Below are 26,504 nucleotides of genomic sequence, written 5' to 3' on the forward strand. Positions count from 1 at the left end.
GACTGGAGCTTTCTGTTCAATATTCTTTGTGAATATTGAACTCACTGGTCTAGATCAACCTCTTTATTTTGCCCAGAGAGAGGTACATGTTTGACGTTTCATTGCTTATTTCTGCCAGGGCCAAGATTTGAACTGGCCTGGTGCTCTTTTCCCAGTAGCCCTCCCAGCCATCGTGGCCAGATGTCCAGCAGGTGTTTTTTAATAACTTGAAACAAGTAGGCATTTTCCCTAGGATCATTCTCAACTACTCGCTTTTATCATTGTTGATGAGCTGAAAAATGGGTCTAAGAAGACCCTACATCCAAGCAGATGGTGTGCTGCTTCTCACATCATGAGGATGTGAGAACCCCTCTTTTCCTCATTTCTGCTTTTCCAGTAACTGCAGAACACTTGATACCACCCTGTCTCTCTGACACCCCAGTGGTTTTGAAAGCTATCAGGGCATATAAAATGTGACCACAAACAAATCACCAATTGTATTCCCGTTCCCCTGATGATCCCCAGCAGGCCCGCTGGTCTCCAGCTCTGCACTCTGCAGTGTTTGTGGGCACAGGTGATCTCTTGCTTGGAGAGCTTATGTGGAACGGATGGACAATCTCTCTTTTCTCTTTCATCTTCCATAAAGTGGCATCTGTGCCCTGGAGCTTTATGGAGTTTTTAGTGATTATGACCAGGAATACTCTATAAGGCACAGATATTTGTCCAATAGTAGATGTTCAGTAGAGAGATAATTATAAATAACCAATTCCATGTGATACTCAAAAGAGCCTCAACCCTCTGATCATTATAGCTAGGTAACTGAATCAAGCCAGTTGAGCAGGACTTCTGGTTTTGTTTTGTTATAATAAGTTTTGTCTCAAGAGTTCCCTTAATTCTTCAAAAAAAAGTTGGGGGATTTCAAGCAGGCTCAATCCACTGGGCCCACAGACATGCCCAGATACTCTCAATTCCTCTTGGTGACCCAGTAGAAGCCCAAGCTATGACTTCACTATGCTATAAAAAGTAATTCCCACAACTTAGGATTTGTCTGCAAGTTGGACTTTTGTTTGCTTGGGTTTTTTTTAATTAAAATTCAATTAATTAACATATAATATATTATTAGTTTCAGAGGTAGAGTTCAGTGATTCATCACTTGTATAGAACACCCAGTGCCCATTCTATCACATGCCCTCCTTAATGTCCATCACTCAGTTACCACATCCTGCTACACACCTCCCCTCCAGTAACCTTCAATTTGTTTCCTATGATTAAGAGTCTCTTATGGTTTGTTTTACTCTCTGATTTCATTTTGTTTTATTTTTCCCCTCTCTTTCCCTATGATCCTGTTTTGTTTCTTAAATTCCACATATGAGTGAGATCATATGGTATTTGTCTTTCTCTGATTGACTTATTTTGCTTAGCATAATACCATCTAGTTCCATCTATGTCATTGCAAATTGCAAGATGCCATCTTTTTGATGGCTGCGTAATATTCCGTGTGTGTGTGTGTGTGTGTGTGTGTGTGTGTGTGTGTGTGTATGTGTGTACACATCTTCTTTATCCATTCATCTGTTGATGGACATCTGGGCTCTTTCCATAGTTTGACTATTGTGAGCATTGATGTTATAAACATTGGGGTACAAGTGCCCCTTCATATCACTATGTTTGTATCGTTGGGGTAAATACCTAGTACTGCAATTTCTGGGTCATAGGGTAACTCTATTTTCAACTTTTTGAGGAACCACCATACTGTTTTCTAGAGTGGCTCCACCAGCTTGCATTCCCACCAACAGTGTAGGAGGGTTCCCCTTTCTCACCAGCATCTGTTGTTCCCTGACTTGTTAATTTTAGCCATTCTGACTGGTGTAGGTGGTGTCTCATTGTGGTTTAGATTTATATTTCCCTGATGCCGAGAGATGTTGAGCACTTTTTCATGTTTCTGTTGGCCATCTGGATGTCTTTGCCGAAATGTCTGTTCATGTCCTCTGCCCATTTCCTGATTGGACTATTTGTTCTTTGGGTGTTGAGTTTGATAAGTTCTTTATAGATTTTGGATAATAGCCCTTTATCTGCTATGTCATTTGAAAATATCTTCTCCCATTCTGTCAGTTGTCTTTTGGTTTTGTTGAATATTTCCTTTGCTGTGCAAAAGCTTTTGATCTTGATGAAGTCCCAATAGTTCATTTTTGCCTTTGTTTTCCTCACCTTCTAGACATGTCTAGCAAGATGTTGCTGTGGCCAAGGTCACAGAGATTGCTGCCTGTGTTCTTCTCTAGGATTTTGATGGATTCCTGTCTCACATTTAGGTCTTTCATCCATTATGCATCTATTTTTGTGTATGATATAAGGAAATGGTTCAGTTTCATTCTTCTGCTTGTGGCTGTCCAATTTTCCCAGCACCATTTGTTGAAGAGACTGTCTTTTTCCCACTGGATATTCTTTCCTGCTTTGTCGAAGATGAGTTGACCATAGAGATGAGGGTCCATTTCTGGGTTCTCTATTCTGTTCCATGGATCTATGTGTCTGTTTTTGTGCCAGTACCATAGTGTCTTGATGATTACAGCTTTGTAATAGAGCTTAAAGTTTAGAATTGTGATGCCACCAGCTTTAGTTTTCTTTTTCAACATTCATTTAGCTATCTGGGGGGTCTTTTCTGGTTCCATATAAATTTTAGGATTATTTATTCCAGCTCTGTGAAAAGAGTTGATGGTATTTCAATAGGGATTGCACTGAATGTATAGATTGCTTTAGGCATCATAGACATTTTCACAATATTTGATCTTCCAATCCATGAGCATGGACTGTTTTTCCACTTCATTGTGTCTTTCTCAGTTTCTTTCATGAGTGTTCTATGGTTTTCTGAGTGCAGATCTTTTGCCTCTTTGGTTAGGTTTATTCCTAGGTATGTTATGGTTTGGGGTGCAATTATAAATGGGATCAGCTCCTTAATTTCTCTTTCTTCTGTCTCATTGTTAGTATATAGAAATGCAACTTATTTCTGTGCATTCATTTTATATCCTGCCATGTTCCTGATTCCTTTATGATATCTGGCAATTTTGGGGTGGAATCTTTTGGGTTTTCCACATAGAATATCACGTCATCTGTGAAGAGTAAGAGCTTGACTTCTTTACCAGTTTGGGCGCCTTTTATTTCTTTTCCTTGTCTGATTGCCAAGGCTGGGCCTTCTAGTACTGTGTTGAACAACAGTGGTGAGAGTGGGCATCCCAACAGTGTTCCTGACCTAAGAGGAAAAGCTCTCAGTTTTTCCCCATTGAGAATGAAAATCACTCTGTGCTTTTCATAGATGGCTTTTATGATATTGAGGGATGTTCCCTCTATCCCTACACTGTGGAGAGTTTTAATTTTAAAAAGATGCTGAGTTTTTCAAATGCTTTTTCTGCGTCAATTGAGAGGATGATATGGTGTTCTTGTCCTTCCTTTTATTAATGTGATGTGTCACATTGATTGATTTGTGAATATTGAACCACATTTGCGGCCCAGGAACAAATCCCACTTGGTCATGGTGAATAATCCTTTTAATGTACTGTTGGCTCCTATTGGCTAGTATCTTGGTAAAAATTTTTGCATCCATGTTCATCAGGGATATCGGTCTGTAATTCTCCTTTTTGGTGGGGTCATTGGTTTGGGGATCAAGGTAATGCTGGCCTCAGAAAGAGTTTGGAAGTTTTCCTTTCCTTTCTGTTTTTTCAAACAGCTTCAGAAGAATAGGTAGTAGTTCTTTAAATGTTTGGTAGAATTGCCCTGGGGAGACATCCAGCCCTGGACTCCTGTTTATTGGGAGATTTTTGATTACTGCTTCAATTTCCTTGCTGGTTATGGATCTTTTCTGATTTTCTCTTTCTTCCTGTTTCAGTTTTGGTAATTTATATGTCTCTAGAAATGCATTCATTTCTTCCAGATTTCCTAATTTATTTATTTGGGGTCCTTTCTCTTTTCTTTTTGATAAGTCTGACCAGGGCTTTATCAGCCTTACTAATTCTTTCAAAGAACCAGCTCCTAGTTTGCTATGTACTTCCCTCTTAGGATCGCCTTTGCTGAATACCAAAGGTTTTAAACAGTTGTGTTTTCATTTTCATTTGTTTCCATTATTTTAAAAAATTCTTTAATTTTCTGGTTGAACTGTTTATTCTTTAGTAGGATGCTCTTTGGCCTCCATGTATTTGAGTTCTTTCCAAATTTCCTCTTGTGATTAAGTTCCAGTTTCTAAGCATTGTGGTCTGAAAATATGCAAGGAATGACCCCAATCTTTTGGTACGGGTTGAGACCTGATTTCTGACCCAGAATGTGATCTATTCTGGAGAAGAATTTGTATTCTGCTGCTTTAGGATGGAAAACTCTTATAATATCTATGAAGTCCATCTGGTCCATTGTGTCATTCAAAGCCCTTATTTTCTTGTTGATCTTCTGCTTAGATGACCTATCCCTTGCAATGAGTAGGGTGTTAAAATCCCCTACTATTATTGTATTATTATTGATGTGTTTTTTAAATCTTATTATTAATTGATTTATATAAATGGCTGCTCCAATGTTAGAGGCATAAATTTTACAAATTGTTAGATCTTGTTGAAGAGACCCTTTAATTATCATATAGTGTCCTTCCTTATCTCTTATTACAGTCTTTTGTTTAAAATCTAATTTGTCTGCTATAAGGATTGGCACCCTAGCTTTCTTTTGATGTCCATTACCATGGTAAATTGTTTTCCACCCCCTCACTTTCAATGTGGAGGTGTTTTTCAGTCTAAAATGAGTCTCTTGCAGACAGCACATCAATGGGTCTTGCTTTTTTATCCAATCTGACATCCTGTGTCTTTTGATTGGGGCATTAGCCCATTTACATTCAGAGTAACTATTTAAAGATATGAATTTAGTGCCTTGTATTACCTGTAAAGTGACTGTTTCTGTATATCATTTCTGCTTCTTTCTGGTCTGTGTTATCTTGGGGGTCTCTCTTCACTTAAAGGATCCCCTTTAATATTTCTTGGAGGGCTGATTTAGTGATCACAAATTCTTTTAGTTTCTGTTTGTCCTGAATGCTTTTTTAAAAAAGATTTTATTTATTTATTTGACAGACAGATTACAAGTAGGCAGAGAGCCAGGCAGAGAGAGAGGAAGGGAAGCAGGCTCCCTGCTGAGCAGAGAGCCTGATGCAGGGCTCGATCCCAGGACCCCGGGATCGTGACCTGAGCTGAAGGCAGAGGCTTTAACCCACTGAGCCACCCAGGCACCCATCCTGAATGCTTTTTATCTCTCCTTATATTTTGAATGACAACTTTGGTGGATAAAGTATTCTTGTCTGCATATTTTCTCATTTAGCACCCCAAATAAATCATTCCAGTCTTTTCTGGCCTGCCAGGTCTCTGTGGATAGGTCTCTTGCCAGTCCAATGTTTTACACTATAGGTTATGAACCTCTTGTCCCAAGCTGCTTTCATGATTTTCTCTTTGTCTCTGAGATTTGCAAGTTTCATTATTGTATGTCAGGGTGTTGACCTATTTTTATTGATTTTGAGGGGGATTCTGTGTGCCTCCTAGACTTGAATGCCTGTTTCCTTCCCCAGATTAGGGAAGTTCTCTTGTATAATTTGCTCCACTATACCTCCTTACCCCCATCTCTGTTCTTTCCTCTTCTGTGATCCCAATTATTCTAATATTGATTTGCTTTATGGTACCACTTATCTCTTGAAGTCTCCCCTTGTGGTCCAGTAAATAGTTTATTTCTCTTTGTCTCAGCTTCTTTATTCTCCATCATTTTGTCTTCTGTATCACTAATTCTCTCTTTTGCCTCATTTATCCTAGCATTCAGAGTCTCCATTTTTTATTGCATCTCATTAATAGCCGTTTTTATTTCAACTTGATTAGATTTTAGTTCTTTAATTTATCCAGAAAGGGATTCTCTAGTGTCTTTTATGCTTTTTTCAAACCCAGCTAATATCTTTATAATCATTATTCTGAACTCTAGTTCTGACATCTTTCTTACATCCATACTGATTAAGTCCCTGGCAGTCAGTACTGCCTCTTGTTCTCTTTTTTGAGGTGAGTTTTTCTGTCTTGTCATTTTTGCAGAAAGTGGTCACTTTCTATTTGTAGAGTTGCAGGTATTCTTTTCTTAGATCTCCAGTTGAGTTCACTAGTGTTTAGAATTTGATAGCTATCTAGATGAATTCCTGGGATCAGACGAAACTAAGGTCTCTTACTTCTCTGCCATCTGGACTCCTCCACAAGTTGGACTCTTTTCTAGCCGACTGAGCTGGTCTGGAATAGGTATCTCCTTTTCCATGCTGCTTCCTTTCAGCACCAGGCTTCCCAAGTGTCCACCCAGCATTGTCTTCTGACTCAGCCTAAGTTCTTCTGAGGTTCCTCTACTTGATACTGACTGGCCGAGCATGGATAGTATTGAAAGGTAGAGTAATAGGGCAGGGGAAGGATTACCAGTAGGAAAATCTGTAAGTGTAGAAAAGATAGTTACATTTTAATTAGTGTTGAAAAACAGTTCGCAGTTTATAAAGGCTTTATATATACTTAATGCACTTAACCCTCAGAGTTGGGCATTATTTTCCTCAGAAGTTTCAATTTCTTTGAGGATACTCTGCCAGGAAACTGCTATATGTCCTCAGAGGAACTGATATTCACTCTCTTTAATGAAAACCAGATACCTGTGACATCATTTTTCCCTTCATACCTTGGCTTCTAGGAATCTCAGATTCTAATGTGATGAAAATTTATGGCTTTTATCAACCTTTATAGTTGGCATGCTTTCTCCCTTTTTATTGTTCTGATTCTTCTCAGCTTCACTTACTCTCTTTTCTTTGTTTTGCATTCATTCATTTTTTTTATTTTCCCATATGTTCCCTCCTTCAAAACATTTGAAATGGATTATGGAAACTTATACCAAATGGTACCAAAATAAAAAGATTGGGTTAGAGGACTGGAAATTACAGAGTGGGAATATAAAAGGGCCCCAAAAGGAAATGTCCTAGTTTGTAGACAATAAATACATTTGGCCAGAGCTTTAGGAATCTGATCCTTAGCTACCTGTAAAAGGATAGGAAAGAAAATATGCATTAGAACATTTGTACTTTTCCTCAGAGATATATACTTCCCATGAATCACAGGAAAGTTTTCACCACTCCTAGGTTTTGAAGAAATTTGCCCACTTTTTTTTCTTCTAGTCCTTTTAAAATTTCTAAGTTTTACCTTTAAATCATTGATGCTTTTGGAATCAATTCTGCTGCACAATGTAAAGTTTAGTGCCAACATTTTTTTCCACAGGGCTACCTAATCATCTCTATATTTCTTAAAAAGTCAGCTTTATCCAACAGGTTTGAAATGCTTCTTCTATCATATGCTAACTCCCATGTGTATTTCTATCCTATATTTCTAGGCTATTCAGTTACATTGACATTTCTAATTGTGCCTAGTTCCATATTTTTAAATTACTGTGCCATTTTGATACAAAAGTTGGGTATTCATCCTTTTTGATGGAGGCATAATATTCCATTGTATATATGGACCGTATCTTCTTTATCCATTCATCTGTTGAAGGGCATCATGGCTCTTTCCACACTTTGGTGACTATGGCCATTGCTGCTATGAACATTGGGGTACAGATGGTGGAGGAGATTATGCTGAGTGAAATAAGTCAAACAGAGAGAGTTGATTATCATATGGTTTCACTTACTTGTGGAGCATAAGGAATAACATGGAGGACATTAGGAGAAGGAAAGAAAAAGTGAATTGGGGGAAATTGGAGGGGGAGATGAACCATGAGAGACTATGGACTCTGAGAAATAAACTGAGGGTTTTGGAGGGGAGTGGGTAGAGGTTTAGGTGAGCCTGGTGGTGGGTATTAAGGAGGGCACATATTGTATGGAGCGCTGGGTGTGGTACATAAACAATGAATCTTGGAACACTGAAAAAATGAAATTAAATTAAAAATAAATAAAAAGAAAAATGTGCTTTGAAGATAAATTATAAATAAATAGTTGTGAAAAAAATTTTGTGCCATTATAAATGTGTTTTAATATCTAGTAACACTTGTCATTCTTCATTGCTTTTATTGTTTTTCAGGTGTTTGCCTAACTATTCTTGATATTTTCTCATTTAATTTTAGTTAGCTTGCCTTGTTCTAGAAAAAAAAAAATACTGGCATTTGTTAGAATCTTACTGAATTTATGAAACATAATATAGAATTTTTAATGACTACTTTATATTCTTTCATGTTGGTATACCCTAATTTATCTGACCATTTTGCTATTTTGGGACCTTTAGGTTGTAGGCGTTAATTGTTTTGTCTGGTTTTTATTCACCCTATTTCTTTTGGGTAGTTGCCCCTTTCTCAGTCTAATCATTTGATTTGGTCAAGGGCCATTAAACAAAGGACCTCATCACAACTTGGTAGCTGATTCAACAGACAAATGGGTAACATAGGCCAAGCCAGTTAAACTCTTTCCCTGGGATCTCTTTGAATAGGGAAGCTCATTGTAGGGTTTAGAGAATGTGACCTTTTTAGCCTAGGGTTATAAGCGAGGATGGTTTTGCTTCATGGAGAACACAGCAAGAAAGAAAAAGGCTGGGGCGCCTGGGTGGCTCAGTGGGTTAGAGCTTCTGCCTTTAGCTCAGGTCATGATCCCAGGGTCCTGGGATCGAGCCCCACATTGGGCTCTCTGCTCAGCAGGGAGCCTGCTTCCCCCCTCTCTCTCTGCCTGCCTCTCTGCCTGCTTGTCATCTCTGTCAAATAAATAAATAAAATCTTTAAAAAAATTTTTTAAAAAAAGAAAGAAAAAGGCTGACATTTATAGAGTGTTCCAGTAACATGATCTCCTGCTCTAGAATCTCTAACTAGAATCACACTCTTGCTGGTTATGAGAGCTAAGAATCTCATTTTGTAATGATAGTCCCCCCCCAAGTTTTATTAAAGTATAATTGACAGAAATTTGATATACTTAGGATGTACAATGTAATGATTCACTATATGTATACATTATGAAATGATTATCATAATCAGGTTAATGAACACATCCATCACCTCGCATAGTTACCACACAGATCTAGTCTCCAGGGCACTTGGGTGGCTCAGTCAGTCAAGTGTCTTGCCTTTGGCTCAGGTCATGATCCCAGGGTCCTCAGCAGGGAGTCTGCTTCTCCCTTTGCTCCTCCCCTCCCTGGTTGTGTGGTCTCGGTCAAATAAATAAATAAATTTTTTTTTTAAAAAAAGATCTATTCTTTTACCAAAGTTCAGGTATACAATCCAATATTATTAACTGTAGTCACCATGCTTTACATTAGACCCCCCAGAACTTATTTGTGTTGTAACTGGAAGTTTGTACCCTTTGACCAACATCTCTTTATTTCTTCCACCCCATAACCCCTGGAATCTACTGTTCTAGTCTCTGTCTCTGAGTTTGATGTTTTTAGAGTCCACATACGAATGAGAATATACAGTATTTCTTTTTCTGTCTGGCATATTTCATTTAGCATAATATCCTCCAGATTAATCCATCATGTCACAGATGGGAAGATTGTCTTCTTTTTTATGGCTAGGTAATATTCCATTATGTATATATAGCATATTTTCTTCATTCATCTGTCAATAGATACCTACGTTGTTTCCTTATCTTGGCTATTGTGAATAATGCTGCAAAGAACATGGGAGTGTAGATACCTCTTTAATAAACTGATTTCATTTCCTTTAGATATATACCCAGAAGTGAGGTTGCCGGATCATGTGGTTGTTCTATTTTTGTTTTTGGAGGAACCTCCCTCGTATTTTCCATAGTAGCTACACCAATTCACATTCCCACCAACACAGTATGAGCTTTCCCTTTTCTTTATATCCTCACCAACATCTACTATCTTATCTTTTTGGTAATAATCATTCTAGCAGGTATGAGGTGATATAAAAGAAGTTTTAATTGAAGTAGTACTGAACAATATAAAAGATATTTTCACTACTTTCCTCCCTCTATGCCTTTGTTTAGATATGAACATCTATTTGAGCACTGGGTATCCTCTAAATTTCAGTCATGGCCTTTCTACCGGTGTCCTATTCTGTTCCTTCCTGCAGCCTATGTGTCAGCCAAACTGCTTTAGGACTACACCTTTGCCTTTCTTGCCTTTGAAACCTCTTCTGAGACTCCCAGGTCCTCCTATTTTCTGATTTGAATAGCACTATCATACGTCACCATTAAAAAGAAGCATGTTCATAGCCTTCACAGACCCCGCAGCCTTGCCAAGTTGAAATGCTTGTTCATGCTTTCTTCTGAGCTGAAGTTTTTGTGCAAGATACATATGCATCCTAAGGCTAGCTCTTTACTCATCACGGATGGTTTTGGTTTTACTCGATTGCTGTTTTTCACAAACACTTTTTTAACCTCATCTTAAATTACTATATGCTATATAAGACTCAAGACAAATGGAGGTCAGTCAGTGAAAACACACACGACCAGCTAGTTTCATACATTAGCCCAGTGATGCATCCTTTACCTGGCCCATGGCCTTGTGACAACTGCTTTTTAAATGTTTGCCTGAAGAAAATGACCCATTATCAGAGTTACACAAAGCTTTGATTATTAAATCAGCAGGATTTTGCTTCCTTTTTTTCCAGTTTTTTTTTTCTATTTACATTCAGTATTAACTCAAAATTTTGGGTTTTTTGAGGAAAGAACACACATCTGATTCCTCCTTCATAGCACTTCCAGGTGCTTACTAATTTATTTAATGGCTGAATGAATTTCTTATACACAGTTTTTCCCAAAGCACCTGGCACAGGGAGTTGCTCAATAAAAATTTATTGAATGAAGTACGAATATATGAATATGGAATGAAAGAGTGTAGAATGGATCAATGAACTAAGTGTTTTCAAAATAGAAATGTACCGAATACCAGAGTGTTAGGCAATCTGATTTGTCAGTATAACAAACAATTCAATAACAAACAATGGCCCTCGACTTATGACAGTCGACTTGTGATTTTTTGACTTTATGTTGGTGGGAAAGCGATACACAGCCCATACTTGGGATTTTGAATCCGGATCTTTTTCCGGGCTGCTAATATGTGGTATAGTCCTCTCTTGTGATGCTGGGCAGGGCAGGGAGCTGCAGTTCCAGCCAGCCATGTGACCACAAGGGCAAACAACAGATAGACTGACAACCATTCTGTTTTTCTCTTTTGCCACAGCATTCAATGAATTACATGAGAGAGTCAATACTTTATTATAAAAGAGGACTTGCAATTGGATGATTTTGCCTGACTATAGCCTAATGTAAGTGTGCTGACCACATTGAAGGTAGGCTAAGCTAAGCTATGATGTTCAGTAGGTTAGATGTAGTAAAGGCATTTTTACCTTAAAATATTTTCACCTTATGATGGGTTTATCAGGATGTAACCCTGTCATCATTTGAAGAAGATCTTCTATTTCTCTCTCTCTCTCTCTTTTTTAAATTACAAAACTACTTTTAATACTTTGGGGTAAGCCCCATAGGGAAAAAAAAAAAAAACCCTGGGAAAAGGTAACCTCCACAACCCCAGGAGTGGCCCAGGGGGAGAGAGGCTCCCTGAGGGGAAGGAAGCACAGAAGGGACCCGGTACAGACTCAGGCCCAAGGGAGTGCCTTCGGTGCTGGGACCCGTGAGCACTAGAGGAGAAAACACAAGTGTGGTGGACCTGGCTCCTGGCACACAGGCCAAGGCAGGAGGGTTGGACCTGAAGCTACAAAGCTATTTGGATTCCTCCTTCTCTTTTGCCCTTCGCTGCTTGTGCCACATGATCTCTCAGTCTCTAGGAGCAGAGAGGCTGTGGCCCTCTGCTTGCAGGCAGCAAGAGAAAGCCTGTCATCTTGGCACCTTCCCTTCACCAAGTCGCTCTGCATTTTTCTGTTCTTCTGGCGGGTGAACTCCTGCTCATTTCTGCAGGTCATGGCAATGGCAGAGGCTCTGGCCTGCCTCTGTTGCATCCCCTTGTTCTGTCCAGTCATATATTTCTCTTATTAAGCAGGATTTCTCAACCTCAGCACTGATGACACTTTGGGCTGTATGATTCTTTGATGTGTGGAGCTGTCATGTGCACTGTAGGATGCTTAGCAACAGCCCTGGTCTCTCCTCACTAGATGCCAGTAGCTTCCAACACCCCATTTTGACAATGAGAAATGTCTCCAGCCATTGACCAGTGTCTGCTGGGGAAGAGGGGCTGTGACAAAATTGCCCCTAGTTGAGAACCAGGGCTCGTAAGATCCTTTGCTTTGTTTCCTCCCTTCTCTCCAGCTACATGTTTAACAACGTGTAAATCATTTTTAAACATCTTTCTGTTCCTCCAGCAGCAGAGTGGACCCTGGCAGATCTCAGTAATCTAATGCACATTTGTCGTTCCCCTCTTGGCTTAAGGAACTGCAGGACCATATATTTCTAAGAGATATCACTTGCCTATCATCAGCATTTTCAGGCTGAATGTAGCTGTCAGGCTTGGTTATGTCGAAGATGTTGTTGCCAACTTCAGTAAGCAAGCACACCCAAAAATGCCTTCTGACTTCCCTAACAAGTAAGTCCTGTTTGGCAGTTTTAATTCACATAGATACTGAGGTATTTCATTAACAGGTGATGACCCATCATTTCTGAACCGTTTTCTTACTCTTTGACGAAAGCAGGGGATTTGCTTTTAAACAATGGAACCATTCTCAATTATTGTGTCTTGTGAAAGAGAGAGGCTGATTGGGCAAGATAGTGGGTAGACAGTAACCTGTTATATTAGTCATCACTTACTGTGTGATAAATTACTCCCCAAACTTTGTGGCTTTATTTATTTTTTATTAACATATAATGTATTATTTGCCCCAGGGGTACAGGTCTGTGAATCATCAGGCTTACACATTTCATAGCACTCACCATAGCACGTACCATCCCCAATGTCCATCACCCAGCCACCCTGTCCTTCCCCTCCCCCCTGCAGCAGCCCTCAGTTTGTTTCCTGAGATTAAGAGTCTCTTACGGTTTGTCTCCCTCCATGGTCCCGTCTTGTTTCACTTCTTCCCCTTCCCCTATGATCCTCTGTCTTGTTTCTCAAATTCCTCTTATTGTGAGATCATATAATTGTCTTTCTCTGATCGACTTATTTCATTCAACATGATAGCCTCTAGTTCCATCCACGTCATTGCAAATGACAAGATTTCGTTTCTTTTGATGGCTGCATAGTATTCCACTATATATATGTATACCACTTCTTCTTTATCCATTCCTCTGTGGATGGACATCTAGGTTCTTTCCATAGTTTGGCTATTGTGGACTTTGCTGCAGTAAACATTCGGGTTCACATGCCCCTTTGGATCACTACATTTGTATCTTTAGGGTAAATACCCAGTAGTGTGATTGCTGGGTCATAGGGTAGCTCTGTTTTCAACTTTTTGAGGAACCACCATACTGTTTTCTAGAGTGGCTGCACCAGCTTGCATTCCCACCAATAGTGTAAGAGGGTTCCCCTTTCTCCACATCCTTGCCAACATCTGTCATTTCCTGACTTGTTAATTTTAGCCATTCTGACTGGTGTGAGATGGTGTCTCACTGTGGTTTTGATTTTTATTTCCCTGATGCCGAGTGATGTTGAGCACTTTTTCATGTGTCTATTGTCCATTTGGACGTCTTCTTTGGAGAAATGTCTGTTTATGTCTTCTGCCCTTTTCTTGACTGGATTATTTGTTCTTAGGGTGTTGAGTTTGATAAGTTCTTTTTAGATTTGGGATTCTAGCCCTTTATCTGATATGTCATTTGTGAATATCTTCTCCCATTTTGTCAGTTGTCTTTTGGTTTTGTTGACTGTTTCCTTTGCCGTGCAAAAGCTTTTAATCTTGATGAAGTCCTAGTAGTTCATTTTTGCACTTGCTTCCCTTGCCTTTGGTGAGGTTTCTAGGAAGAAGTTGCTGTGACTGAGGTTGAAGAGGTTGCTGCCTATTTTCTCCTCAAAGATTTTGATGGATTCCTGTCTCACATTGAGGTCTTTCATCCATTTTGAGTCTATTTTTGTGTGTGGTATAAGGAAATGGTCCAGTTTCATTCTTCTGCATGTGGCTGTCCAGTTTTCCCAACACCATTTATTGAAAAGACTGTCTTTTTTCCATTGGATATTCTTTCCTGCTTTGTCGAAGATAAGTTGACCATAGAGTACAGGGTCCATTTCTGGGCTCTCTATTCTGTTCCATTGATCTATGTGTCTGTTTTTGTGCCAGTACCATGCTGTCTTGATGATGACAGCTTTGTAATAGAGCTTGAAGTCCGGAATTGTGATGCCACCAACTTTGGCTTTCTTTTTCAATATTCCTTTGGCTATTTGAGGTCTTTTCAGGTTCCATATAAATTTTAGGATTATTTGTTCCATTTCTTTGAAAAAAATGGATGGGATTTTGATAGGGATTGCATTAAATATGTAAATTGCTTTAGGTAGCATAGACATTTTCACAATATTTTTTCTTCCAATCCATGAGCATGGAACATTTTTCCATTTCTTTGTGTCTTCCTCAATTTCTCTCATGAGTACTTTATAGTTTTCTAAGTATGGATTCTTCACTTCTTTGGTTAGATTTATTCCTAAGTATCTTGTGGTTTTGGGTGTAATTGTGAATGGGATTGACTCCTTAATTTCTCTTTCTTCTGTCTTGCTGTTGGTGTATAGAAATGCAAGTGATTTCTGTGCATTGATTTTATATCCTGACACCTTAATGAATTCCTGTATGAGTTCTAGTAGTTTTGGAGTGGAGTCTTTTGGGTTTTCCACATAAGGTATCATATCATCTGCAAAGAGTGAGAGTTTGACTTCTTCTTTGCTGATTCAGATGTCTTTTATTTCTTTTTGTTGTCTGATTCCTGATGCTAGAACTTCTAGAACTATGTTGAAAGCAGCAGTGATAGTGGACATCCCTTCCATGTTCCTGACCTTAGGGGAAAAGCTCTCAGCTTTTCACCATTGAGAATGATATTTGCTGTAGGTTTTCATAGATGGCTTTGATGATATCGAGGTATGTACCCAAAATGCCTACACTGTGAAGAGTTTTGATCAAGAAAGGATGCTGTACTTTGCCAAATGCTTTTTCGGCATCTATTGAGAGTATCATATGATTCTTGTTCTTTCTTTTATTAATGTATTATATTACATTGATTTGCGGATGTTGAACCAACTTTGCAGCCCAGGAATGAATCCCACTTGGTTGTGGTGAATAATCCTTTTAATGTACTGTTGGATCCTATTGGCTAGTAATTTGGTGAAGAATTTTTGCATCCATGTTCATCAAGGATATTGGTCTGTAATTCTCCTTTTTGATGGGGTCTTTGTCTGGTTTTGGGATCAAGGTAATGCTGGCCTCATAAAATGCGTTTGGAAGTTTTCCTTCCATTTCTATTTTTTGGAACAGTTTCAGGATAGTAGGTATTGATTATTCTTTAAATGTTTGGTAGAATTCACCTGGGAAGCTGTCTCGCCCTGGGTTCTTGTTTGTTGGGTGATTTTTGATGACTGCTTCAATATCCTTTATTAGATATGGGTCTGTTCACGTTTTCTGTTTCTTCCTCGTTCAGTTTGTGTAGGTTATACATCTCTAGGAATGCATCCATTTCTTCCAGATTGTCAAATTTTCTGGCGTATAGTTGCTCATAAGATTCCTTATAATTGTTTGTATTTCTTGATGTTGGTGTGATCTCTCCTTTTCATTCATTATTTTATTAATTTGGGTCCTTTCTCTTTTCTTTTTGATAAGTCTGGCTAGGGGTTTATCAATCTTCTTAATTCTTTCAAAGAACTAGCTCCTAGTTTCATTGGTTTGTTCTACTGTTCTTTTGGTTTCTATTTCATTGATTTCTGCTCTGATCATGATTATTTCTCTTCTCCTGCTGGGTTTAGGCTTTCTTTTCTGTTCTTTCTCCAGCTCCTTTAGGTGTAGGGTTAGGTTGTGTACTTCAGACCTTTCTTGTTTCTTGAGAAAGGCTTGTATTGCTATATACTTTCCTCTCAGGACTGCCTTTGTTGTGTCCCAAAGATTTTGAACAGTTGTATTTTCATTTTCATTTGTTTCCTTGAATTTTTTCAGTTCTTCTTTAATTTCCTGGTTGACCGATTCATTCTTTAGAAAGATGCCCTTTAGCTTCTATATATTTGAGTTATTTCCTACTTTCCTTTTGTGATTGAGTTCTAGTTTCAAAACATTGTGGTCTGAAAATATTCAGGGAATCATCCCTCTCTTTTGGTACTGGTTGAGACCTGATTTGTGACCCAGGATGTGATCCATTCTGGAGAATGTTCCATGGGCACTAGAAAAGAATGTGTATTCTGTTGCTTTGGAAAAAAAATGTTCTGAATATATCTGTGATGTCCATCTGGTCCAGTGTGTCATTTAAAGCCTTTATTTCCTTGTTGATCTTTTCCTTAGATGATCTGTCCATTTCAGTAAGGGGGGGAGTTAAAGTCCCCTACTATTATTGTATTATTGTTGATGTGTTTCTTTGATTTTGATATTAATTTGTTTATATAATTGACTGCTCCCATGTTAGGGGCATAGATATTTAAAATTGTTAGATCTTCTTGTTGGACAGACCCTTTAAGTATGGTAGTGTCCTTCCTCATCTCTTATTATAATCTTTGGCTTAAAATCTAATTTATCTCACATAAGGATTGCCACCTCAGCTTTCTTTTGGTGTCCATTAGCATGGTAAATTGTTTTCTTCCCCCTCACTTTAAATCTGGAGGTGTCTTTGGGTTTAAAATGATTTTCTTGTAGACAGCATATCAATGGGTCGTGTTTTTTTTTATCCATTCTGATACCCTGTGTCTTTTGATTGGGGTATTTAGCCCATTTACATTCAGGGTAACTATTGAAAGGTATGAGTTTAGTGTCGTTGTATTGTCTGTAAGGTGACTGTTACTGTATATTGTCTCTATTCCTTTCTGGTCTGTTACTTTTAGCCTCTCTCTTTACTTCGAGGACTCCTTTCAGTATTTCCTGTAGGGCTGGTTTGGTGTTTGCAAATTCTTTTAGTTTTTGTTTGTCCTGGAAGCTTTTTATTTTTATTTATTTTTATTTTTTTTAAGATTTTATTTATTTATTTGACAGAGAGAGATCACAAGTAGACGGAGAGGCAGGCAGAGAGAGAGAGAGAGGGAAGCAGGCACCCTGCTGAGCAGGGAGCCCGATGCGGGACTCAATCCCAGGACTCTGAGATCATGACCCGAGCCGAAGGCAGCGGCTTAATCCACTGAGCCACCCAGCTGCCCCCTGGAAGCTTTTTAAATCTCTCCTTCTATTTTCAAATGACAGCCTAGCTGGGTATAGTATTCTTGGCTCATATTTTTTTCATTTAGTGCTCTGAATATATCATGCTAGTCCTTTCTGGCCTGCCAGTCTGTTGCCAATCTAATATTTCTGCCATTGTATGTTACAGACCGCTTTCCCCAAGCTGTTTTCAGGATTTTCTATTTGTCACTGAGACTTAAAAGTTTTACTGTTAGATGATAGGGTGTGGACCTATTTTTATTGATTTTGAGAGGGTTTCTCTGTGCCTCCTGGATTTTGATGCTGTTCCTTTGCCAAATTAGGGAAATTCTCTGTTATAATTTGTTCCAATATACCTTCAGCTCCCCCCCCTTTCTTCTTCTGGAATCCCAATTATTCTAATATTGTTTCATCTTATGGTATCACTTATCTCTCAAATTCTCCCCTCATGGCCCAATAGTTGTTTGTCTCTCTTTTACTCAGCTTCTTTATTCTCTGTCATTTGGTCTTCTATATCACTAATTCTCTCTTCTGCCTCATTTATCCTAGCAGTAAGAGCCTCCCTTTTTTATTGCACCTCATTAATAGCTTTTTTGGTTTCAACTTGGTTAGATTTTAGTTCTTTTATTTCTCCAGAATGGGATTTTATTTCTCCAGAAAAGGACTCTCTAATATCTTCCATGCTTTTTTCGAACCCACCTAGCACCTTGAGAATCGTCATTCTGAACTTTAGTTTTGACATATTACTAATGTCCGTATTGATTAGGTCCCTAGCCATTGGTACTGCCTCTTCTCTTTTTTTATGGTGAGTTTTTCCACCTTGTCATTTTATACAGATAAGAATATGTGAATGAGAGAACAAAATAGTAAAAGGGTAGCAACAACACCAGAAAAATATACACTAACCAAATCAGAAGAGATCCAAAACTGGAGGGAGAAGTATGGGGGGGGGGAGAAAAAAAATATGTATGTATGTATGTGTGTGTGTGTGTATTATATATATATACATATATATATAATATATATATAAATTAGACTGGTGAATAGAACAGAGCCACACACTTGATTTTGTGTGTATTTTAGTCTGTTAGAAGAAAGTACCTCCCAAGACTTTAAAGAAAGAAAAACTTACATGTATAAAAAAATAAGGGTAAACACGATGAAGGGATGCAATATGACTATAAAGATGAAAATTAAAATAGATTCTAAAAAAGGAATTGATATGATAAGAAGTTGGTTGAAAAAAGAAAAGAAAAAAGAGGAAAGAATGTGATCAGGCTGGTGATTAGAACAAAGCCATGATTTAGGGTATATTTAGGTATAGATTTAGGGCATATTTTGATCTATTAGAAGAAATTGTATCCCAAAATTTTAAGGAAAAAAAAACCCATATGTATACAAGAAATAAGGTTAAATACAATGAAGGGATAAAATATGACTAAAACAATGAAAATTTTAAAAGATTTTTTAAAAGCTGTCGATAAGATAAAATAGTTAAAAAGCATTAAAATAGGAAAGAGGAAAAATTTTAAAAATGCAATAAGAAAAAAAATAAAATTTAAAAAATTTAACTTTGAAAGAGTAAGGGATCATGGGGAAAAAAGCCATGAATTCCATGTGTTGCTTTCCTCTAGCTTTGGAGTTCTGCAGTTCTCATTGATTGGTGAAGTTGGCCTTGGCAGGATATTCTTGCTGATCTTCTGGGGGAGGGGCCTGTTGCAGTGATTCTCAATGTCTTTGCCCCAGGTGGAATTGCACCATCCTTGCCAGGGGCCAGGCTGAGTAATCTGCTCGGGTTCGCTCTTGGAGATTTTGTTCTCTAAACGCTTTCTGTAGAGCTCTGGAGGACAGGAATGAAAATGGCAGCCTCCCAATCTCTGGCCTTTAGTAGCCGAGAGCTCGGGGCCCCACTCCTAAGAGTGCCCTCAGAGAAAAAGTAGTCAATCCCTCCCATCTCCCTGGTCTCCAGTCGCACTCTGTGCTCACCCAGCCTGTGACTGAGTGTTTCTATCTCTGGCACATGGTCTTGTTTGGAGTCTCCAAACCTAGCAGATTCCTGGTGCACTGCTCCTCTCAGAGGAGGAAGGTGAGTCTCCCCAGATCTGCCACTTGTGGGGTCCCTTCTTGAAGAGCAGTGGCCCAACTGTGCCTTGGATCTTGGTATAAGGTAACCCTGAGCTGGTAGCTCACTCCCTAGCTCCATCTCTATAGTCTGCTTCCCTGCTCTGATACCTGGGGGCTTTGCCACACGCAGACACCCCTAGTCTGTTTGTAACCCTGTAGACCCTGAGACCACACTCTCCCCGCAAAGTCTTCACCCCCACTTAGCCTCTGGAGCAACGTCCCTCAGTGGAGCAGACTTATAAAAGTTCCTATTTTGTGCTCTGCTGCTCCACCACTTGCAGTGAGCTGGCCCCTCCCCGCCATGGTCTATCTTTTATTATTTTATTTTATTTTATTTTATTTTATTTTATTTTATTTATTCGTTTGACAGATTATAAGTAGGCAGAGAGGCAGGCAGAGAGAGAGAGAGAGAGAGAGAGAGAGAGAGGAGGAAGCAGGCTCCCCACTGAGCAGGGAGCCCAATGTGGGGCTCGATCCCAGGACCCTGGGACCATGACCTGAGCCACCCAGGCGTCCCCCTCCCCCATGGTCTCTCTTCCCGTTGCTTCTGATTCACTTCTCCGCATGTCCTACCTTCCGGAAAGTAGTCGATTTTCTGTTCTTAGAATTTCTGCTCTTCTTCTTTTCTATCGCCTGTTGAGTCTGTAGTGTTCAGAATGGTTTGATAACTATCTAGCTGAACTCCTGGGATCTGATGATATCTCAGTCTCCTACTCCTCCATCTTGCTCCTTCCTCCTTGTGGCTTTAAATATCAAACATATATTGTCTCAGTTTCTGTGGGTCAAGAATACAGGAGCAGCTGAGCCTGCAGGTTCTGGTTCAGGGTCTCTCCCAAGGTTGCAGTCCAGATGTCAGCTGTGGCTGCATTCATATGACGTTTTGATGGAAGCTGTACTGGGGAATCTGTTTCACAAGGCTGCAGGCAGGGAGGGCCAGCAGATTTTGGAAAACAAGCAGACAATAAACACCCCAGGGTGCCCAGTTAAATTTGCATTTAAGATAAACAGCAAACAATTTTGTAATATAAATCTGCAGTGTTTGGGACATACTTTTACTATTATTGTTTATCAGAAATCCAAATTTAATTGGCATTCTTTTTTTGAATCCCATAACCTTATTGGCAGGTCTTAATTCTTTGCCATGTAGGCTTCTCCATAGGGCTGTTTCAGTGTCCTTATGGCATGGTGGCCTGCTTCTCTGAGAACAAGTGACAGAGGCTGAAACTGCATGGTCTTTTTTGATACAATCTCAGAAGTCACATGTCATCACTTCTGCCAATTTCTATTGGTCATATAGACAAATTCTCAATGTAGGAGGGGATTACAGAAGGGTATGATCATAGGGTGCCATCTTGGAGGCTGATTCCCACATCTATAATGTGGGATTTGAGGGGTGCTCGTAGGATCTCCCTCATTCTCTAAATATTACCTATTTGTACAAGGCAGACTTCTAAGGCAACCCTTAATGAGTTATACCCATGTACAATATTGTCTTCTTGAATGTGGGCAGAGCCTGAGACTTGCTTCTAGCCAACATAATAAGACAAAGGTGATAAGATGTCACTCCCTTCATTAGGTTATATTATATGGCAAAGGTAATAGGATTTCATTTTCATAATTCTCTTGTATTATATGAGTCTCTTTTAGCCTACTAGAGCAAGAGACTCTTCCTTTCTGGCTTTGAAGGAGCTGCCATGTTGAGAGACCTGCTAGAGGGTCTGCGTATGACAAGATGGGTTGAATCTAGAGTAGAGTGGCCGTCAACCGACAGTCAACAAGAAAGGGGATCTCAGTTCTACAGTGGTAAGGAACTAAAGTCAGCCAACAACCATGTGAGCTTAGGAGAGGACCTCGAGATTCCCAAAAGGATTGAAGCCCTGGTGTCACCTTGGTTGTACCTTTGTGAGACCTGGAAGTAGAGGACCCAGCTAATCTGTACCCAGGGTTGTGATGCACAGAAACTGTGAGAGGGTAAGTGTGTGTTATTTTAAGCTGCCAAGTTTTTGTTCATTTGTTACAAAGTAATAGATGATTAGTTCACCCTTGTATCTTTTATATTGTATTGGGGCTGATATTCTACTCTTGGGAGAGTATTCTTAAATCTTACTCCCTTCTCATGCCCTCTATTAAAATCTGTGCACTCTCACAATGTGCCCGAAAAGATGTATAAAGCCAATTTGCAAAACCTGATCCAACAAGTAGTTGTAATTAAATGTGGAGAGTTGTTTAGGTAGGTGAACAACAGGAGACTTTGAGTACACAGCAAGATGGACTAAAATAGTCTAGGAATTCAGAAAAGTGGTTCTGGAGAAAGTGATATTGAAAGTTGGAAGAGCAAGAGTTTTTAGGCCAAAAAAGATGCAGAGTATGAAGGCAGAGAATTTTTTTAAAGTGTCAGCTATTGTGGTATGACAGAAAAAGTGCATAAATCCTAAGTGTGCGGATGAATACATTTGCACAAAGCAAACACCCATGTGACTGTAACTCACATCAAGAAATATTGTTACCTGCCTCCCCAAAGCCTTCCTGTGTCAGATTCTAGAGAGGAACCTGCCCTTCTCCTCTGCAAGTATAAGCCTGTCCTAACTTGTAACATCATAGTTTAATTTTGACACTTTTTAGACTTTATATACTTGAACTAATATAGCACATGCTCTTCTGTACCTGGCTTTCCTCCCCAGTGTTATGTTTGTGAGATTCATTCATGTTGTTACATCTAACTGTAGTTACTTTTGTCTCATGCCTGCATGGTATTGCCTTTTTTTTTAATAGAGTTTTTTTTTTAAAGATTTTATTTATTTATTTGACAGACAGAGATCACAAGTAGGCAGAGAGACAGGCAGAGAGAGAGGAGGAAGCAGGCTCCCGCTGAGCAGAGAGCCCGATGCGGGGCTCGATCCCAGGACCGTGGGATCACGACCCGAGCCGAAGGCAGAGGCTTAACCCAGTGAGCCACCCAGGCGCCCCATGGTATTGCCTTTTAAGGGAATACCACATTGATTCCTGTTCGTGTGAATGATCTGAGTTGTTTCCCTCTTGGAACTGTTGTATACAGCACTGCTATGAACATCCTTGTGCACAGCTTTGGTGAAGGACAACATATGTTGAGTAGATACCTAGGAGTGGAATCGGGTGATAGGATGGAGGCATTGGAGTTTTAAAATCAAGGAGTGAGGCATCTAATGTGGTTTATAGGAAACTGCCAGCAGTCTGCCTTTCCAAGCTTGGTTTAGACCACTCTCTGAAATACAAAAGAGTAGTTTAAACATTTAGATGCCAGAAAGCTAGGTCAGTTCTAGATGGCTCACTGCCCTGCAAGCCACGTTCAATTTTGGATTTTATCCTGAGGAGCCATTAAAAGATTAAAATAAGTGAAAGATCAAAATTCATTTTTTTCAATCCTCAAGTATTTATTTAACTCTCATTACTTGCTAAATACAGTGCTAGACACTGCAATAACACCAGAAATATCAAAATATCATAGTTCATTGGCTACAGTTTGAAGAATGAATTGAAAGGAAGCAAGCCTGCTACAAGGAGACAAATTGACTGCTATTTCAGTAGTTGTGAACCACAGAAATATTTGATCTTATAAGAGTTTATTGACTCTGGTATTGTTTTCTGAAGTGAAGGACCTTGCATAGAATCATTGCTTTTTCCTGGATTAGGCAGAGGACTTAACTGGCATTTTTCACAGAAGAACTGGGGAGGCTAGAGGAACTGCCGGTTTGCTTTTGTTGACTATCATCAGCCAGTCCTGTAGTAGGTGTGCACTCTGCAAATGCTACTATAAAGAAAATAAGAAAAGCCTGAGGACTACTGTCCTAATGGGGCTTTCGACCATAGTAACATTGTGGGCTGGGGAAAGAAGCATGATTCCAACACTTACTTACTTAATTTATCTGATAGAGAGAGTGGGGAGGAACAGAGTGAGAATCCTCAAGCAGACTCCCCACCGAGTGCAGAGCCCAGGCAGGGCTTGATCCCATAACCCTGAGATCACAACCTAAGCCAAAACCAAGAGTTAGACGCTTAACCTATTGAGCCATCCAGGCGCCCCTGATTCCAGCACTAGTATCAGAAATGCAGACTCATGTTTGGGCCAAGAGGGCATCCTTGATAATCCCTGGTAGAGATGTGTGGTCAACACACTGTCCTCTATACACAGAGATGGTTCTGTCCAAAATGGACCTTTCCCCATGTCATGACTAGGCTAACCCCCATCATGATCTCTTTATTCATCCCCACCGAGGTTTAACCATCACATCTACACCATTCACACATTCATAGTGCCCCCTCATTCACTCTCTTTAGAGGAAGCTAACTCTCTAAATAGACACATGCTCATCCTCTCCAGCAAGGATTGTACCTACCTGAGACTTGTTTCATTCTATTCCCCATGTATCCATTATCCATCTTCCACCCTCCACTGTTCTCCAGCCTTTCGTAATCTTTCTCACCACTCTGTATCCATTCACTAAATCCCATCTGTTCTACCTCAGAAAACCCTTATGACCAGTTTTTTTTTCTTTCCACCCCTACTGCTGACATTCACCCTGTTTCAGGCACTCTCCATCTCTTGAATGACCCCAACTGAAAGACCCCAACTGACGTCCTTGCTCATTCTCCCTACCCTACTTCATTTTCTTCATATATCCAGAAAGTAGTGCCTTTTTGACACTGTTCTTCCAGCTACAATAAGGGTTCCTTACAGTAGCATTTGCAGAGTGCACGACTACTACAGCAGTGCCTGATAGCCAACAAAAGCAAACCAGCAACTTCTCCAGTCTCCCCATTTCTTCTGTGAAAAATGTTAGTTAAGTTCTCTGGCTCATTCAGGAAAAAAACAATGATTCGATGCAAGGTCCTTCATGTCCAAAAACATCAATACCAGAGTCAATAAACCAATTAGAGCTTCTGAGATTGTTGCTGTTCATTCTGTAAAACCCATGATCACTGATCTGGAAAGTGATAAGATGCATGGACCCACTTTCCTTGAGCCTGGTCAGAAGAGACAATTGTTTCCTAGCCCTCTGAAAGCTCAGTCTGGGCCCAGATTTCAGTCATGCTGCTAATCCATCATCTACACACCTCCCCACAATGTGCAGATGCTTAAGGTTTAGGATTCCCCTCAGAGCTGTTCTTGATATATCACTAAGTGTTAATCATACTGCCCTCTACTCCCAGCACTGTGTCCCCAATTCCTTATAATATCTCACTGTTATACCCAGTCATGAATTACTATCCAGTCTCTTTCAACAGCATATCTCATGCCAGCCTCTTTTCTCCACCTTTTCTGCCATGCCTTAATTCAAACCCTCATTGTCTCTGGAATCGTTTGCAACTGACCTCCCTGTCACCATTCCCCCTTAATTTATTTACAACTAACCAGATTTTTCACATATACTAAATTGCAGTGTTACTCTTAAAAAAACCTTCTAAGATTACCTCTTTAAGGGTATATATTTTGTGGCTATTCACTAATATTGTATTGTATGATATACACATTTTGTTTATCCATTTATCAGTGAATGAACATTTCAGTTGCTTCTAGCTCTTAGTGATTGTGAATAGTGCTGTTATAAATATTTGTGCACAAATTTTTATTGGAATACCTGCTTTCTGTTCTTTTGGGTATATACGTAGGAATGGGATTGCGGGGTCACATAGTAACTCTATGTTTAACTCTTTGAGGAGCTGCCACACTGTTTTGCACAGGATTTGTACCATTTTACATTCCTACCAGCAATGTATGAGGGTTCCACTATCTCTACATCCTTGCCAGCTCTTACGATTTTCTGAGTTTTGATTATAGCATCCTGGTGCATGTGAAGTGGTAACTCATTGTAGTTTTGACTTACATTTCCTTAATGCCTAGGGATGTTGAGCCCCTTTCGTGTGTTTATGGGCCATTTGTCTATCTTTTTTGGAGAAATGTCTATTCAAGCCTTTTGCTCATTTGCTGTTAGGATTGTCTTTTTGTATTGTGTTCTAAGAGTTCTCTTTACATTCTGGATATGAGAATCTTTTTTTTTTTTTTTTTAGTTTTTTTTTTTTTCTTTTCAGCGTAACAGTATTCATTGTTTTTGGACCACACCCAGTGCTCCATGCAATCTGTGCCCTCTCTAATACCCACCACCTGGTTCCCCCAACCGCCCACCCCCTGCCCTTCAAAACCCTCAAATTGTTTTTCAGAGTCCATAGTCTCTCATGGTTCTCCTCCCCTTCCAATTTCCCTCAACTCCCTTCTCCTCTCTAACTCCCCTTGTCCTCCATGCTATTTGTTATGCTCCACAAGTAAGTGAAACCATATGATAATGGACTCTCTCTGCTTGACTTATTTCACTCAGCATAATCTCTTCCAGTCCCGTCCATGTTGCTACAAAAGTTGGGTATTCATCCTTTCTGATGGAGGCATCATACTCCATAGTGTATATGGACCACATCTTCCTTATCCATTCGTCCGTTGGAGGGCATCTTGGTCCCCAATGTTTATAGCAGCAATGGCCACGGTCGCCAAACTGTGGAAAGAACCAAGATGGATATGAGACTCTTATCAGATACATGATTTGCAAATATTTTCTCCCATTGTACAAGTTGTCTTTTCACTCTTATGATAGTGTCCTCTCATGCACAAAAGTTTTTAATTTTGATGAAGTCCAATGACTATTTTTTTCTTTTGTTGCTTGTGCTTTTGGTGCTAGAACTAAGAATCTATTGACAAATCCATGACTAAATTTTAAATTTCCATTTCCCACTGGGAACCTTTATCCTATGGTTTATGCAAAGTGAATGTCTAATAAATTCCTGGAAAGCCATTTCTCTTCCTTCTAGATTCAATTCAAATACCACCTTGGTGAATTCACAAAACCCAAAGGGAGTATTACTTATTTAAATACCTCCCTCCTTTCGGCAATGATCCTACCTTTGTACTCACCTCGTATGTCAATGTGTCTGTGTCTTTCTTTTTCTTTTGAGATTGTGGTGCTTTGAGCTCAGGGATGAATTTTATTTTGCTATGAAGCCTATGCCTTTAGTAAATGCTCAACGTTTGTGGAATGGATGGATGAATGAGCAGTTATGGGAAACAACACATTCTCTTGTTATGTCGCTTTAAAGCCACTCCTTGCATCCCATCGGTT

The 26,504-nt window shown here is 39.5% G+C and overlaps 2 protein-coding genes across 2 annotated transcripts in view; one reads left to right on the forward strand and one right to left on the reverse strand.

Annotated features, from left to right (window-relative positions):
• Positions 1-26,504, forward strand: part of FANCB (FA complementation group B) — a 385,712-nt gene that overhangs the window by 98,377 nt on the left and 260,831 nt on the right. The gene's annotated exons all lie outside the window — the stretch shown is intronic.
• Positions 6,190-11,913, reverse strand: LOC125091546 (uncharacterized). The gene is given in 3 exon segments (XM_047715143.1): positions 6,190-6,440; positions 11,512-11,682; positions 11,685-11,913. Coding segments are annotated over 3 exon segments (651 nt in total).

This window comes from Lutra lutra, chromosome X (assembly GCF_902655055.1).
Source record: "Lutra lutra chromosome X, mLutLut1.2, whole genome shotgun sequence".
NCBI classification, from domain to species: Eukaryota; Metazoa; Chordata; class Mammalia; order Carnivora; family Mustelidae; genus Lutra; species Lutra lutra.